This window comes from Chanodichthys erythropterus, chromosome 22 (genome assembly GCF_024489055.1).
Source record: "Chanodichthys erythropterus isolate Z2021 chromosome 22, ASM2448905v1, whole genome shotgun sequence".
In the NCBI taxonomy this organism is placed as follows: domain Eukaryota; kingdom Metazoa; phylum Chordata; class Actinopteri; order Cypriniformes; family Xenocyprididae; genus Chanodichthys; species Chanodichthys erythropterus.
Window position 1 is genome coordinate 32900153 of NC_090242.1, and position 16655 is coordinate 32916807.

General features: G+C 34.7%; 2 protein-coding genes across 2 annotated transcripts; one reads left to right on the top strand and one right to left on the bottom strand.

Annotated features, from left to right (window-relative positions):
• Window positions 1-61: 61 nt before the first annotated feature.
• Window positions 62-11081, bottom strand: spout1 (SPOUT domain containing methyltransferase 1). The gene is made up of 12 exons (XM_067375821.1): window positions 11017-11081; window positions 10803-10842; window positions 10064-10189; window positions 8133-8292; window positions 6740-6829; window positions 6611-6660; window positions 6405-6535; window positions 6258-6330; window positions 3995-4093; window positions 3799-3901; window positions 2658-2805; window positions 62-1580 (listed from the first exon to the last, which is right to left on the bottom strand). Exons 1-12 carry the CDS (start codon window positions 11068-11070, stop codon window positions 1506-1508), a joined length of 1149 nt encoding a protein of 382 aa, XP_067231922.1. The 5' UTR covers window positions 11071-11081; the 3' UTR covers window positions 62-1505.
• Window positions 11082-11282: 201 nt separating this feature from the next.
• Window positions 11283-16629, top strand: nsa2 (NSA2 ribosome biogenesis homolog (S. cerevisiae)). Its single transcript, XM_067376334.1, has 6 exons — window positions 11283-11442; window positions 13963-14150; window positions 14236-14386; window positions 15623-15802; window positions 16055-16247; window positions 16337-16629. Exons 1-6 carry the CDS (start codon window positions 11440-11442, stop codon window positions 16402-16404), a joined length of 783 nt encoding a protein of 260 aa, XP_067232435.1. The 5' UTR covers window positions 11283-11439; the 3' UTR covers window positions 16405-16629.
• Window positions 16630-16655: the final 26 nt, after the last annotated feature.

A 16655-nucleotide genomic window follows, 5' to 3' on the forward strand; every position in this document is an offset into this window, starting at 1 on the left:
ATATATATATATATACACACACACATCATTGTCATTTCCATTAACTGAAATAAAGCTGAAATAAAATAAAAATATTAAAAGTATTATAAAATATTATTTATAAATAAAATAAGTTGAAGTATTAAAATTGCTAAAACTAAAATATTAGACCAAAAATTTATATAAAATGTAAAATATTTAAACTAAAATTGACAAAAGCACATAACATTAATAAAACTAAATCTTAAACTGAAAATATAAAAATATAAGCTAATTTGAAATACTATAATAGTATATAAATAATACTAAAATAACAATGTTGGGATTTTTCCGGAATGCATATCACATAATTGTCATTTTAATTTAAAATCTTACTGGACCTAAAACTGGCTTCATATAAAATATAATTTCATTTTTTCTTTTGATTGTGGGTGAAACATGACCTGGACATATCTTTGTGAAGTTCAACCAACAAGCAGAAAAATATATACTCATCAACACCAACAATCACAAACATACTGTGTCGCGTTTAAAGTGATGTCAGCGGTGTGTAGAGGCCTTTCGGTTTATGACGACCTTTTTAACAAGTAGTTCTGATGTTATTGATCAGTTGTACAGTTTGAATTTTTCTGGCTACAGCTGTTAGTGTAAAAACACATGTTTAAATATCACGCTGAATCGCTTCTATTTCTAAATGAGTATTTTCATATGACTGTTGTAAATGCTCTGCTCTCATTGGACGATGCCTTTTCTGGCACTGCGCTTTCATTGGAGAACTCAAGTTGTTGTCGGTAACAGGTAGTTTTGTGCTGCTTTGAATGTCTTGCCTTTGGTTTGTATAAGACCCATAAATATGCTCGGGTTCATACAGAATTCAGTTGATCTTGAAAATAATCAAGCATGAGAAGAACGGAATGACAAATTTCACTGGAAACATCCGAAAAACATTACATTTTTAAATTTAATTTTCATGTCCTGCTCGAAATGACCTCAGTTATCACCCTTAATGTTAAAACCTTCATTTCGTTCTTTAAAATCAACCGTCTGCCCAAGCACAAGAGCAGAGGGATTGTGGGTAATGGGCATTGTATTGAGATGAACTGATCTGGACAGGGTTTCAGACTGAAATCAGTATGTACCTTTAAGATAATGATGATGATTACTCGTGGTTGCAGTATTCTGACAGTATATGAGCGGATTGTTTTGCTCATTATGAATGTTCTTTACATGCCTGTCTTGAAAAAATAAATGTATATGTTTGAAAACAGACTCATGAGTTTCATGATTTGTTTGTTTATGGTTCTAACTTTGACAGTTCACTGATACAAAGTAATATTTCAATAAAGAGTCAATACAAAATGATTCACAAAATGTACATGGATAAAGAATGCAAAAGTTCTTTACGCTTTAAATTCATAAGTTCAGAGGCTTTTGATTTTACAGATGTGAGTGCACACGGTCAGCTCATCCAGTTGCTGCACTTCCTGCTGCAGACAGTTATAGTCCTTTAAATGCACTTCCTGTGGTCATCCTTTGGACAGGTCAGGAAATACAGCTGCGATTTTCTGCCTGAGTCCTGATAAACTGATCAGTATGGCCTCCTGAATGAAGAATAAAAACAATTAATGAACTGAAGCAGTTTAACAAGAACATGAACTTTGTTCAAAACACTTTTTTATGGGGAAAAAATATTATTTTCTAGGGCTGGGTTCATTTGGATATATATCAGGTACAGTACATGTCATTTTTCACAAGAAAAAAAATAAATGCAGTAAATTATACAGGAAACCCTGTTATTTGGTGCATTACTGTAATATTAAAGGTTAAAATTAACAGTTGATTTGTATACAACCATTTAAATTGCAAATTTTTTTATAATAACTGCTTCTACTCCATTTAAGGATTTATTCAAACATACATTAAATATTGAAGAACAGATTTTTCTCCATATAGTGGACTTCACTGGGGTTCAACGGGTTGAAGGTCCAAATGTCAGTTTCAGTGCAGCTTCAAAGAGCTCTACATGATCCCAGACGAGGAATAAGAGTCTTACCTAGAGAAACCATCAGACATTTTCTAAAAAAATATGCTTTTTAACCCCAAATGCTTGTCTTGCACTGCTCTGTGATGCACCACGCATTACGTAATCATGTTAGAAAGGTAGGTGGAAGTACCGCGGTAGAGCGAAAAACTTCAAAATTTTCCAACTTTTACCTTTTTTTTAAGTGCTTTTGACTTAGTCTTTGCACATTCGCTTTGTAAACACTTGCTCGGTACTTCCTCCTACGTCACGCATGACCTTTCCAACATGACTACGTCACATGTGGCACATCACAGAGTAGTGCAAGATTAGCATTTCTGGTTAAAATGTATATAAATTTTATTTTTTTTTTAGAAAATGACCGATGGTTTCTCTAGATGAGACTCTTATTCCTCGTCTGGGATCATGTAGAGCTCTTTGAAGCTGCACAAACTGACATTTGGACTTTCAACCCGTTGAACCCCAGTGAAGTCCACTGTATGAAGAAAAATCCTGGAATGTTTTCATCAAAAACCTTCATTTTTTTTCGACTCAAGAAAGAAAGACATGAACATTTTGGATGTCGTGGTGAGTAAATTATCAGAAAATTTTAATTCCCCCTATGGAGCCCTGTACAAAAATGCATTTTCTCTCTCACCTCGGTGCGGATGGTGCGACTGCCCTGCCCAGGGCAGGTGTTGAGGTAAAGGTCAAAGAGCACGCTGGGTTCATTGATGTTCAGATTCTCATCGGCATCAACACTGGCCTCCAACCCCTGAAGACCACCAAACACCACCAGCATGTGCCTGACAGAGAAAGAAGTTGAGTTTTATTTCTCAGAAAATCAAAACAGCATATTTAAAACATGTAAACTGTCAGTTCAACTTTAACCTTTTATCCAACTTTAATTGCCATAATTACAGATGCAAGTTTAGTCTCTTTTGAAAGCAGACACATAGATTATAAGTATATATTTTATAAAACATGTTTTATGCTAAAACTGCTAGAAAATCAAAGCCATAAATCTAAACAAATTTGAGGTTGATATCTCAAAAACTGAGCTTTTAGTAAGATTTAGTTTGGGTGCAGTACCAAACATTCCCAGTAGTTGACCTCCAAGCAATCTTTTGAACACTTGGCATGAAAACTTGCACATGACATGTGGACAAAAATATAAATATCATGGTCACAAATTAAGAAATTGTTCCCTCGTTTTAATAAACTGTGGCCATGATTTACTCATTTGTTCCCTATTTTTAGTAAAATCGAGGCCAATTATTAATAATTAATTCCCACAACTTATTCATTTGTTAATTGTGGCCATGTTGTACTAATTCATTAGCTCGTTTTGATTTAGTAAAACAAGGAACAAATTCTTAATTCATGGCCACCATTTCCTAATTCATTCACTTGTTTGAGTTTTATTAAACGAATTAATAAAAATTAGGAAATTAATTCTTAATTCATGGCCCAATATATGTATATTTTTTCCTGCATGTCATGTGCAGGGCTTGGTAAAACTTAACTATGATTTTACATGTACATCGCTATTTCAAAATAAAGGTCTGAACTCGACTCAAGACTGTGATGAGTTATCTTGTCGCAAATTAATCATTTAAAATTAAAAAACTAGAGTCTAAAAGCTTTCAAATGATATATAGTTTGTCAAGATTACTTAAGTAATTAGTTTTAGAATAGGATATTATTTTTAAAAATTCGTCCCAGTGGGACAGTGACATCTCTGAATACATGTATCAGCCATGAAATAAGACACCTGCAGAAACCCATGAGAAACTCACTTGAATGGAGACAGAGTGACGTGATCTGCGTTCTTCCCCTTCTCTGATGTGCCAATGGTCAGATCATACCCGCCTTTATACGGACACTCTGTGAACACGGCGCCTACAGAAACACACATAAGAGGAACTCAGTTTCAGTGCTACTAGCTTCTGGGGAATAAAGGATGAAATAGATGAATAAATGGGAAGAACTCACTGAGACAAGAAGCCAGTCGGACGCTGTAGCCCCAGTACAGCCCACCTTCTGTCTTCGGGACGTGAGGAGCCACAACTGCACCTTTATACACTCTCCCCTCTGAAACACAGGGTTCAAATTAATGTCACAGATTTGAAAGCTATGTTAGCTCTATCCACTTTATTTTTCAACACAGAACATAGTTCACCCAAAGATGAAAATGATCCCATGATTTACATGATGATGACATGTTTTGTGTAGTATTTTAAGAGTGTAGAGAGATTAACTCGATAACATTTGGAGAACTTTTGAAGCATTTTGCTTGGTTTGACTCTCTGATTGGTGGAATGTTCTGTATAGCATCATGGGTAATGTAGTTTTTCACCCCAAATGTGTGTGTGTGTGTGTATATATATATATATATATATATATATATATATATATATATATATATATATATATATATATATATATATAGAGAGAGAGAGAATACGGAAGCAGGAAGTACGTTCAAGGCGATATTATGTGTTTATAAAGCATATACAATTGTATTTTTTTTTTTTAAATGACCGATCGCTTCTCTAGATTAGACTCTTATTCCTCGTTTGGTATCATTTAAAGCCCTTTGAAGCTGCACTGAAACTGTAATTTGGACCTTCAACCTGTTGGTAGCCGTTGAAGTCTACTATAAGGAGAAAAATCCTAAAACGTTTTCTTCAAAAACTTTAATTTCTTTTCGACTGGCGAAAGAAAGACATGAACATCTTGGATGACATGGGGGTGAGTAAATTATCAGGAAAAGTTTATTTAAAAGTGGACTAATCCTTTAATGGTGCCACCTGGGCCCGGTTTTTCAAAAGTAATCCACTAGGATTTTGGATAACGGATTGGATCAAATCTTGAAAATGTGTTTTTCAAAAGAAAAAACAGATCACATAATCGGATTAGATCACGTAATCCAATCTTGGATCAAACCTTTAGTTTGGGTTTTTCAGCTTTTTTTGTAGGATTTGAATCACTTTGATCCAAAAAAACAGGATTATCCTGATCCCAACAGGGGGTAGGATTTCAAGGTGGATTCCAGGAGGAAAATGTAGTAAAACTTTAAAACTAGTCAAAAAATACAACATTTTTATCATGTAATATACATACACATTTTTATCTTGCTTTTGATTAGTTTAACTGTTAAAGTAATAAATTAAATGCAGTAACCTACTTTTGGTGCCATAAAACAATCCCTAAACAGCTGTAAATATCCAAGAAAAATCTATTTAATTCAAAACCCATATTCTTTCTATCATCATGTCCCTTTAGGGCCTCCGTAGAGCACTGGAAATCCAGATTTGGTGATCCTGAAAAGTTCCTATCCGGATCAGATTGATCCAATCCGATGTTGCTTTAAAAAACTGGCTCCAAAAGTAAGCTGGATTACGTGAGCACGGATCGCAGAAAAAGGATTACTAAATCCGGATCAATTTTATCCGGATTAAACCTTTTGAAAAACCGGGCCCTGGTGATCAACTGTAAAAAATAAACATTTTACCTCTACCTAACAGGGAAAACCATCAACAATCAAGAATGCATGATTATATGGCGTCATGGCTTTGCAATGAAAAAATGTTGTTTTAATGGAAGTCAATGGGGCAAAAACAGCCATGAACAGTAAATGAGGGAGAAAAAAAATAATCTGATGCTGCACAAAAACTAACAAAGCATCAAAGCCAATGTTGTTACTAATCTTTCACATGTCCAAGACTGTGATAAAAGGTAAAAAATAGTCCAGTCCAGTCCACAATCACTTTTTATATTGAAAATAAGCCATTTTTTGTGGGTTTTTTCCCCAAATCAGTGACATAATTTATGAACTTAACAATTAAAGAGTAAAAATCCTGTTTTTTTTTTTAAATATTTAGTAGTTTTGATCAGGACTGAAGTTGATTAACAGATTTATGCAAAAAAAAAAAAAATTTATCTGATACATTTTTAAAGCAGTTTAATTTAGTGGATGTTTTTATCCTGAACATAACAAAAGGGTAGTGAATTTGAACAATATATGAAATATATTAAAAAATATGTTTTTTTTTTGCTTAATGTGATTGCATTTTTATATATGTATATATAATTAGATAAATAGATAGTTTGTCATATATATATATTCAATTAATTTCAATAACTGTCAATGTTGCAAAGTTTATCAATATAATAAAAGTAAAATTAAAATGAAACTGAAAAATAAAAAATATAAGCCATTTCAAAATATGAATAGTGTGAGCAGTGTGTTTACCTTTGTTTTGGTTCTTGTTGAGCTGTACAGTCACTCTCAGTCCCGTTTTTAGCTGTTTATCGATCTGAACTTCCTGTAGACAGAATAAACAGTCTGAGGTCATTTCCTGTTCAATGAAAGATCATCTGCATGTCTTCAAACACACACCTTCCTCATCCCGCAGTTGACGAAGGACCCTTTCCCCGGTTTGCTGGGCCGGTCGAGCACAACCCCCTCTCGAAACTCCGCCTCCTCATCCATGCGCATGTGATGCGGGCTGTCCAGAGGATTCAACAGACCTGAAACACATTGAAACTGCTTATGCAAACATTCAGATCTAAAACAGGGTCAGTATTAGATTATGTGAAACTCACCAGCAAACTGCAGGTCTGGATGCCTTGGGAAGAATGATTTCCGCAGATATCTGCACGCAACACAGATATGATGCCTCAACGTCTACATGCACATTCATATGACATAAATCTGACTGTAACAGCACTCACTGTGGACACTCGAGGTATTGCAAGATGCGTGCGAGCTGGACACAGGCCTGGCCTTTCTTTCCAATGCCTCTGAACTCTCCCTCAACGCTCCTGAAATATTAAGATAACATTTTGAAGCTTGTACTATGCATTCAAAAAGCAAAACTGCATATCTATGCATTTAAATTGTCAGCACCTGATAACACTGCATTATATTTGCTGAATGATATCCAATACTTGTTTCTAACTAATTTTGGGGTGCTGATTCCAAAAATAGAGCCTTTTTTGCTGTAGACATCACACTTTACTCTGACTCATTATTGGCCAGCTCCTGCGTCAGCATCACACGCATGCGTCGTCCTGCTCACATGACCAGAGCCGGCCAATACTGAGCTGCTGTTCGGACATAAACATGGAAGCTCTGCAATGAAAATACCGTAGCAGAATGAATAAAGTCATTATTTTGTTTTGTTTTTCTGCATAATATATTACGGTTGCACCACTGTAGTCACGTTGACGGTTTTACTACCTTTCTGGACGTCAAAAGGTGCAATGTCGTTGCTGCCTATGTGTGGATCAGAAACCCTCAGATTTCATCAAAAATATCTTAATTTGTGTTCCGAAGACAAACAAAGTCTTACAGGTTTGGGACATGAGGGTGAGTAATTAATGACAGAAATAAAATTTTTGGGTGAACTATCCCTTTAAAGGTTTTAATTATATGCCAGCGACAGAAAAAAATGCAAACATGACCCAGATGTTTTTGGCTACATCTTTGAGATTTTTATTGCATCAACACTGACAGAAAATGTATAACCTTGTGTTTATATTTAATTTCTTTTGACATTAAAATGGACATCTTATACGCAATTTAATTGACATTAAATGACATTAAAGGAGATCTATAATGCCCCTTTCACAAGATGTAATATAAGTCTCTGGTGTCTCCAGAATGTGTCTGAAGTTTCAGCTCAAAAGATAATTTATTATAGCTTGTCAAATTTGCTCCTATTTGGGTGTGAGCAAAAACACAGTTTTTGTGTGTGTCCCTTTAAATGCAAATGAGCTGCTGCTCCCCGCCCCCTTTCCAGAAGAGGGCGGAGCTTTAACAGCTCAACAACAACAAAGCTGGAGAATCTCACGCAGACAAAATGAGGATTGTCAGTAACGGTGTTCATCCTTACATTGTTCAAACCGGAGTCGACACTGATGGAGAGACTCAACCATGGTGTCCTCAGCGGCTCAGATGCAAAGAGTCTGTACGCACTGTATGTAATGACTTTTGTTGATATTTTTGGACTCAGCATCATCAAATTAGGTAAATTTAGGCCAAATCACAGAATTTGTTGTCTGGATGTAGTGCTATGTAATCAATGACAAAAAAAAAAAAAAAAAAATCAAAGTAGCGACTCACTTCGCGTTCTCGCCCAGCTCGTCAAATATGACCACCTCATCCACGCAGAACACACCACACGCCCGGGCGATCTGACCCGCCAGGTACGTCCGCAGCTCTGGTGACTGAGCATTATCCATCACTGAGCCTGGCAGGGCCACGCTCAACGTATACGCCCGACCTGACAAGACAAAGAAGGACGGTTTTACTCTGATATAGTACTATATAGTACATGGGTTTTCAAACTGGGGTCAGGGAAATGTTTAGAGCAAAACATTGAAAAAAAGAACAAATACTGTAAATAAATAATCAAAAATAAGAAATAAAATTGAAATAAATAAACTAACAATGCATTATATAGTACTATAGTAAATAGAAAAAAATAATAATTAGAGATCGACCGATATATAGATTTACCAATATTTCCCCTGATATTTAAGCATTTTACCATAATCGGATATCGTTTTTGTAATATCGGACTTACCGATAAAGCCGCCATCTTGTGGGTGTTTTGAGAATTGCGCGCATGATCGCCATTACAGCGCATCTGAGGGGAGACGAGACAACGGCGTGCACATATACTTACCTGCTTTGCTGTAATTAGTAAACTTTATTTAACATAACAGCCATTAATGCACAAATTAGATGTGTTACATAAATGCCTGAAATGTAGCTAGTTTATGCAGCTTGTCTCTAAGAAATAGAGACAAGCTCATGGAGTCACGTAAGATGTCCTGTCCCAATAAAGATGTTATTTTGCATGAATTAAATAATACAGCCATGAATGAGCACGTTGGAAATAAAAGCGCTGAATTTAACTCTCTCTCTGTTGTCTATGTTCATCATTAGTCTCGTGAAGTCGTCTACATTTTGCTCTTCACTCAGCAGGTTGATGCTCGACCACCGCATGTAACTTTAACAAGATTCACTTGTTTAAAACACCATAATTATATAAGCATTTACTATATAATAATTAATTCACTAATTAACATCCAAGTAAAGCAACTCTATAGAAATTAATTATTTATTATCTCTGTGAGCGATCGCAGTTTGAGTATAGTTTTGTGTAAATGCATAGACAAACAGCGCTTTGTCAGCAGATATTTCATAATCTAGAACAACAAAAGCATTATTAATAATTCTGATAACAAACCAGTTGAGAAATGCAATAAAATACGATGTTTTGTTTGTTATATTCCAATATTCCAGAGAATATTATTCAGTTATTTAACATTATCCAGCGAATTATTCTTCACTCTTTAGCCAATTAAACAGCTAATAAATCTACTAAAACTGTAGTTTAAAATCAAGTATTACATTTCTGCAATGTTGATACGACTCCTGTCTTTAATTTATTTTCTCCATTTGAAAACATTAGACATTCTACATTTATTTTGCTTATTGTTCACATTAGTGTTGCTGCTGATGCTTTTTATAAATACAATTATTTTTGTAATATGAAGATTAAAATTAACACGAAAGACTGTGCAACAGTGCACTTTTTTTTTGCACTTTCATTTATTAGAGTATAAATAAGATTTGTGTTTGTGTTTTGTTTTCTATGCAAAGAAGGAGTGATTGTTATAAATGAAATGGTTTGTCAGTGGTGGTGTAATCGTGTCAAAAACAGAAGTATAACAGTATATAAATATCGGTTCTGCATATCGGTTATCGGGTACATAAACACACAAATTATCAGCATCGATTCTAAAAAAAAAAATCATTATCGGTCGATCAATAGTAACAATTGAAAAACTAAATAATTTCCAAATATTATTTAGACATTTATAATATTATTCATTCAAAGTTTAAAGCCGTTATTAAATTTGAGCGTGGGGTACTTTGTACGAGGATGATCATGTCTGAGAGTCAGTATGGCATCTAAATAATTGAAAATCCCTGGTATAGTTCACATTATAGTGGGATGTACACAATGTAGTAGTGTTGCTCACCTTTACTTTCCTTCTCTTCCTGCTGAACATGCTGCTTGTTTTCCTCCTCTTTCTTCTGCTTCTGCTCCTGTTTCTCCAGCTGCTGGATGAGTTTGCTCTCTTTCCTCCGTCTCTTCTCCTCTTTCTCTGGGGATGAAGACACAGATTCAGCACACATCATGTGCAATATGATCATCAGAGTTCAAGGTGAACACTGCTGAAATATGATCGTCAGGCTTCTGAGGAAGGTTTATTTGATCATCATTGTTTTGCATTGCATTTTAAAACAGCAGAGCTTTGATCATAAAACTAAGCATTTAAATATAATCTTACTAAGACATATTATTGGCAGATATGTATATGCATTTTTTGTATGTTATAAAGATCTCATTGAATTACATAGAATTTCATCTTATTTTTTGTAAATATAAATATCAGCATCTGCAACAAATTGAATATTTTTTGCTCAGTTTGAGCCTCTGAATAAAATTGTGTTTTATTCCTCCTTGAATATGAGCTCCATATTCTCACTATATGAGTCTTGATGGATCAAATATTATACAAAACATAACACATATGCAAACATTTTTAGATTTTCTTTTATATTTAGTATAAAGGTTTAATAAACAGCTTTGTTTTGAAAAATATTTTTTTCTGACTATAATTAATGCGTCTAGGGCATTTTTATACGAAATAGAAATCCCAGCTTGATGTCAAAAAATGTTTTTTAAATGTAGATTATTTTCAAGCTGTCACTTACTTTGCTCTTTCCGTTTCCTCCAATTTATTCTCTCTTCACCCTACAAATGGAAATAGAAATATTATAAACACGTGACATTAAACTGACATAAACCGAGTATTTACTAGTTTTAAATAATTAAATGTGACACAAAACATCATGATAATGAACTTCATTTTTATAGCTCCAAATATATAATGAGCACAATAATGTAAAAAACAAATTAAGTTCCAACCTCTTTTGAGGGTTTATTTTGTTTAATTTTCTTCTCTGGAGGTTCATCAGCCATGCTGTCCTGTGTGTGTTACATCTACAATGATCCTCGAGAGAACAAAGACTCAAATATTTGGTTCCTAACGTTTCTTAAGTATTTAGCACCACGGATATTAACTGAAACATATAAGTAATGTATCCCTTTTCAAAATATATATCAAGAATGGTTAATACTCAAAACAGGCGTAGGTTTGCAGACATTATTAGAGTGTTGTGACCGGAAGCTTTTTACAGACGCGCTTCCTCTACAGAACAGACTCTGAGTGAAGAACATCGCGAACTCGAGTCTTAAATAAAACCATCAAAATATCAGATACAGACACCAAACAGCGGATTAAACAACACCTGACAGCTCTATAAACACTTCAACAGCACAGATCACATCATGGTGAGAAGGAAAACTCTGTCAGTGTCGTGTAAATGTGTTTGTTTAGTGCGAGTCTGGCTGACATGTGGCTGTGTGTGTGTTTATGTTTAGTATGAGTCGTTTCTGTGCGTAATATGTAACATATATATTTTATACGTAACTACATAACAGCATATTGTTATTAACCTTTATGTTATGTTGGGGGATGTTTCATCACTTTTGAGTCTTAATTTGGCTCTGTGTTTCAGCAAATTGAATGATTTTTGGTGACAAATCTTATTTTGATACATATTTTGGGAAAATTTTCAAAAACTCAACAGTACACTGTGGGCAAATTCACTACTCTTTCGTTATGTTCTGGATGAAAACATCCACTAAATTAAACTGCTGTTAATTTATCTGATAAATATTTATTCAAATTTTATTTTGCATTAATCTATTAATTAGTCCTGATCAAAACTACTAAATGTTTTTAAAAAATCCAGGATTTTTACTCTTTCATATTTTGCATATTTTGATTTTCTCAGTTAAATCACAGTAAGTTGGCGTAAGGTCACACACACACATACACTATAATATGCTGTTATACTCCATATAACTCCATATAAATGCCAGAAACTAAGCTTTTTTTGCACAGGCCTATCTAAATAGTTAAAGGATTAGTCCACTTTTAAATAAACTTTTCCTGATAATTTCCTCACCCCCATGTCATCCAAGATGTTCATGTCTTTCTTTCGTCAGTCGAAAAGAAATGAAGGTTTTTGATGAAAACATTCCAGGATTTTTCTCCTTATAGTAGACTTCAACGACTACCAACAGGTTGAAGGTCCAAATTACAGTTTCAGTGCAGCTTCAAAGGGCTTTAAACGATACCAGACGAGGAATAAGAGTCTAATCTAGCGAAACAATCGGTCATTTAAAAAAAAAAAATACAACTGTATATAATTTATATACATAAAATATCGCCTTGAACATACTTCCCCGCTTCCGTATTCTTCAAAATGCTTACGCTGTATGTCCTACACCTTCCCTATTCTACTTACGGAATGAATGCGGAGCCAGTTTAGTTTTTTCCGTAAGTAGAGTAGGGAAGGTGTAGGACATACAGCGTAAGCTTTTTGAAGAATGCGGAAACGGGAAGTACGTTCAAGGCGATATTTTGTGTTTATAAAGCATATACAGTTGTATTTTTTTATTTTTTAAATGGTCGATCGTTTCGCTAGATAAGACACATATTCCTGGTTTGGTATCGTTTAAAGCTCTTTGAAGCTGCACTGAAACTGTAATTTGTACCTTCAACCTGTTGGTAGCCGTTGAAGTCCACTATATGGAGAAAAATCCTAAAATGTTTTCCTCAAAAACCTTCATTTCTTTTCGACTGACGTAAGAAAGACATGAACATCTTGGATGACATGGGGGTGAGTAAATTATCAGGAAAAGTTTATTTAAAAGTGGACTAATCCTTTAATGGTGCCACCTGGTGATCAACTGTAAAAAATACAAATTTTACCTCTACCCAACAGGGAAAACCATCAACAATCAAGAATGCATGATTATATGGCGTCATGGCTTTGCAATCAAAAAATTTTGTTATAATAGAAGTCAATGGGGCAAAAACAGCCACGAACAGTAAATGAGGGAGAAAAAAAATAATCTGATGCTGCACAAAAACTAACAAAGCATCAAAGCCAATGCTAATACTAATCTTTCACATGTCCAAGACTGTGATAAGAGGTAAAAAAATATCCAGTCCACAATCCCTTTTTATATTGAAAATAAGCCATTTTTTGTGGGGGGTTTTTTCCCCCAAATCAGTGCCATCATTTATAAACTTGGCAATTAAAAAGTAAAAATTCTGGATTTTTTTTTTTAAACATTTAGTAGTTTTGATCAGGACTGAGGTTGATTAACAGATTTATGCAAAAAAAAAGATTTATCTGATACATTTTTAAAGCAGTTTAATTTAATGGATGTTTTCAACCCGAACATTAAAAATCTGTTTTTTTTTTTTGACTTGCTTTAAGTGATTAAATATATATATATATATATATATATATATATATATATATATATATATATATATATATATATATATATATATATAATATTAGCAAAATCCATAAATTGTTATGTGGTCTAGCTATTTTTCCCTCTGTTTATGTGATAATACCATAGTACTTTACATTATGCAAGAACTGTGGTTCATTACTATGAAGGCGTAGCTTATAATATTTGTGATTCATCTTAAATTGTTATTACAACCCCCAGTTAGTCACAGAATTGAACAGCTCAGTTGATTTGCATCGTGTTATCTTTGTGTTTATATTTCTGTCTGTTTGCTTGCACTTTGATTTGTGATGCATAATACTTGTCACATACAGTCATACATTTACCTGTATATTCAATATAGATGGAGAAAAGTGTAATCAGTGAGTTCAGTTATGATCACATGGATGTAGATTAATATTTGGGAAAACATTTAATAGTCAGTATTATAACCCTCAGACAAAATGTAGTTGAACTCCCTGTGTTTGTCTACAGCCTCAGAACGAGCACATCGAGTTACACCGCAAGCGTCATGGCTACCGCCTGGACCACCACGAGAGGAAGAGGAAGAAGGAAAGCCGTGAGGCGCACGAGCGCTCGCACAAAGCCAGAAAGATGATCGGCCTCAAAGCCAAACTCTACCACAAACAGAGACACGCTGAGAAGATCCAGATGAAGAAGACGTAAGCTTTACTTGCCATCAGATATAGATATAGGCTAAATATCAAGGAGTTTTGATGACCTGTGGCATGTTTATTTGCATTACAGCATTAAGATGCATGAGCAGAGGAAGAGCAAACAGAAGGATGATGACAAGACGCCAGAAGGGGCGGTGCCAGCTTACCTGCTGGACAGAGAGGGCCAATCACGCGCCAAAGTTCTCTCAAATATGATCAAACAGAAGAGGAAAGAGAAGGCTGTAAGTATCCAATCAGACATTGCTGAGTATTTTCTCCTTAAAACTGCATTGACAGTCATGTGGTTTGAAAAGCATACCTTTTTTCTGCCGTCACACACATGTTGTAACCAATCCAGTCACAAGCGGCGGAGCTTTTCTTCACTTACTTTCTATGATGCATTTCTAAGGATGCTGATTGTTAGAAGGCAGCTGTCTGACTCTGAGATGGCAAATGGAAACATGGTTTGTGTAACATTAGCAACACATTATTAGCTGTTTGATAACATAGTCAAGCCAAAAGCTAATCGATTGTCGTTATGTGTCCGCCATTGTAGAGAGCGATACATAAAACACATTACCATTCTGATACATCGACTTATAGACAAGCCTGTATAATTCACTCTTCCTATTCTTCTTCTGAATCACATTATGGTTCAGACATATTTGGCTGAATTAACCCAATATTTCACTTGCTGTTGTGCAGCGTTTACTACAGTTGACAGAGTGGATCAGGTATTCTGAGCTTGTGTGAGTGAGTGGAGGCTGAGACTAATTTGCATATTCATGATTCCATGTATACTAAATGAAGCAAGGGTGTAGAGTTACATTCAAGGCATGAATAAATTATTTTCACAGGAAAAAAAACATTTAAATATGCCATTTTGATTATTAAATTTGAGTTTTAAGGGACAAAATTATTGACTGCCGGGGGTTTTAAAAGTTGGTCCAGTGTTATTTTAGTTTTTATTTTAGTTTTATTGATATTTTGAATTCTTTTATTTTTAGATTTTTAGTTTCATGTTAATTTTTTTTTTTAGTTTTTAAATTTTGCTATTAAGTTTAATTTATTTTTAAGTTTTAGTTAGTTTCATTTATTTCCAGTTAATTTTTTTATATTTATATTATATTTTATTTCAGTTTTATTTCAATTAACAGAAATGTTGTTAACGATGTTAACGATAATAACCAACTTGCACCCGAGCAAAAAGCTGTGGAGCAAATATGTGAAACTATTAAGTGAAAGCTAGAAGGTTCTGCTTTATCTTTTGATGTTCAAAGGAACTTGCAAGAGAAAAATATAAAATAAGTTTAGACCAATCCAGTCCTTCATTTTTTTTCTCTCTCTCCTTTTATATCCTTGTTTGTTTAGAAGTGTCATATCACAGAAGTTTAACTACTATTTCATGTTTGTTTGTTTTTTCCCTTACTGTGAGGTGTCCATGCTAAGTATAAGGTTTGTTTGATGTGTTTCTTTAGGGAAAGTGGGAGGTTCCTTTACCGAAAGTCCGAGCCCAGGGTGAAACCGAGGTTCTGAAAGTCATCCGCACAGGAAAAAGACAGAAAAAGGCCTGGAAGAGAATGGTGACCAAAGTCTGTTTCGTAGGAGACGGTTTCACACGAAAACCACCCAAATATGAGCGCTTCATCAGACCTATGGTAAAATATCACCCATGCAAAATATATTATTTATATATATATATATTTATTAATACATTATTTATTCATCTTTAACATAAGTTATTAAAATACATCTGTTCAGTGTTAGTTTGTTTCCTCACTTCCATTAAATAATATTAACAGATGCAACATTTGATTTGAAGTAAATGTTGAAATAAACTAAGATTATTAAACGCATCAGCACAAATGGAACCTTATTGTAAAGTGTTACCAAATTGTAAATGTCTCCAGGGTCTGAGGTTTAAGAAGGCACATGTCACTCATCCCGAACTGAAGGCCACGTTCTGTTTGCCCATCCTGGGGGTGAAGAAGAACCCTTCCTCCTCCCTGTACACTACGCTGGGCGTCATCACCAAGGGAACGGTCATTGAGGTCAACGTCAGTGAGCTCGGATTGGTCACGCAGGGCGGGAAGGTCATCTGGGGTCAGTCTGATTGGCTCTTTACTTTTTGGCTATGCAATACTTAAAAATGTTTCACAGGATGAAAAATGAAATGTGATGTTGTGTTTCAGGTAAATTCGCCCAGGTGACGAATAACCCAGAAAATGATGGCTGTATTAATGCCGTGTTGCTCGTATAATGGAAACCTGAAGCGTTTAACATGGAACTGTGACTCTTTGAGTACAGCCGGGAACGGCTCTTGCGTGGATGTCATTGTCAGCGTATCGGAGATCTTGAAATCACAAGACAGGATGATTTGCTTACAGTTGGATTTTGTCTTCATATATGGACCCAATGCTCACAAAAACACGTGGATCAGAAATAAAGTGCTGTTCATTTTCAAATAAAATTTTCAGCTGTTTCTCTTTGCATTTATTATTTTTCCATGAA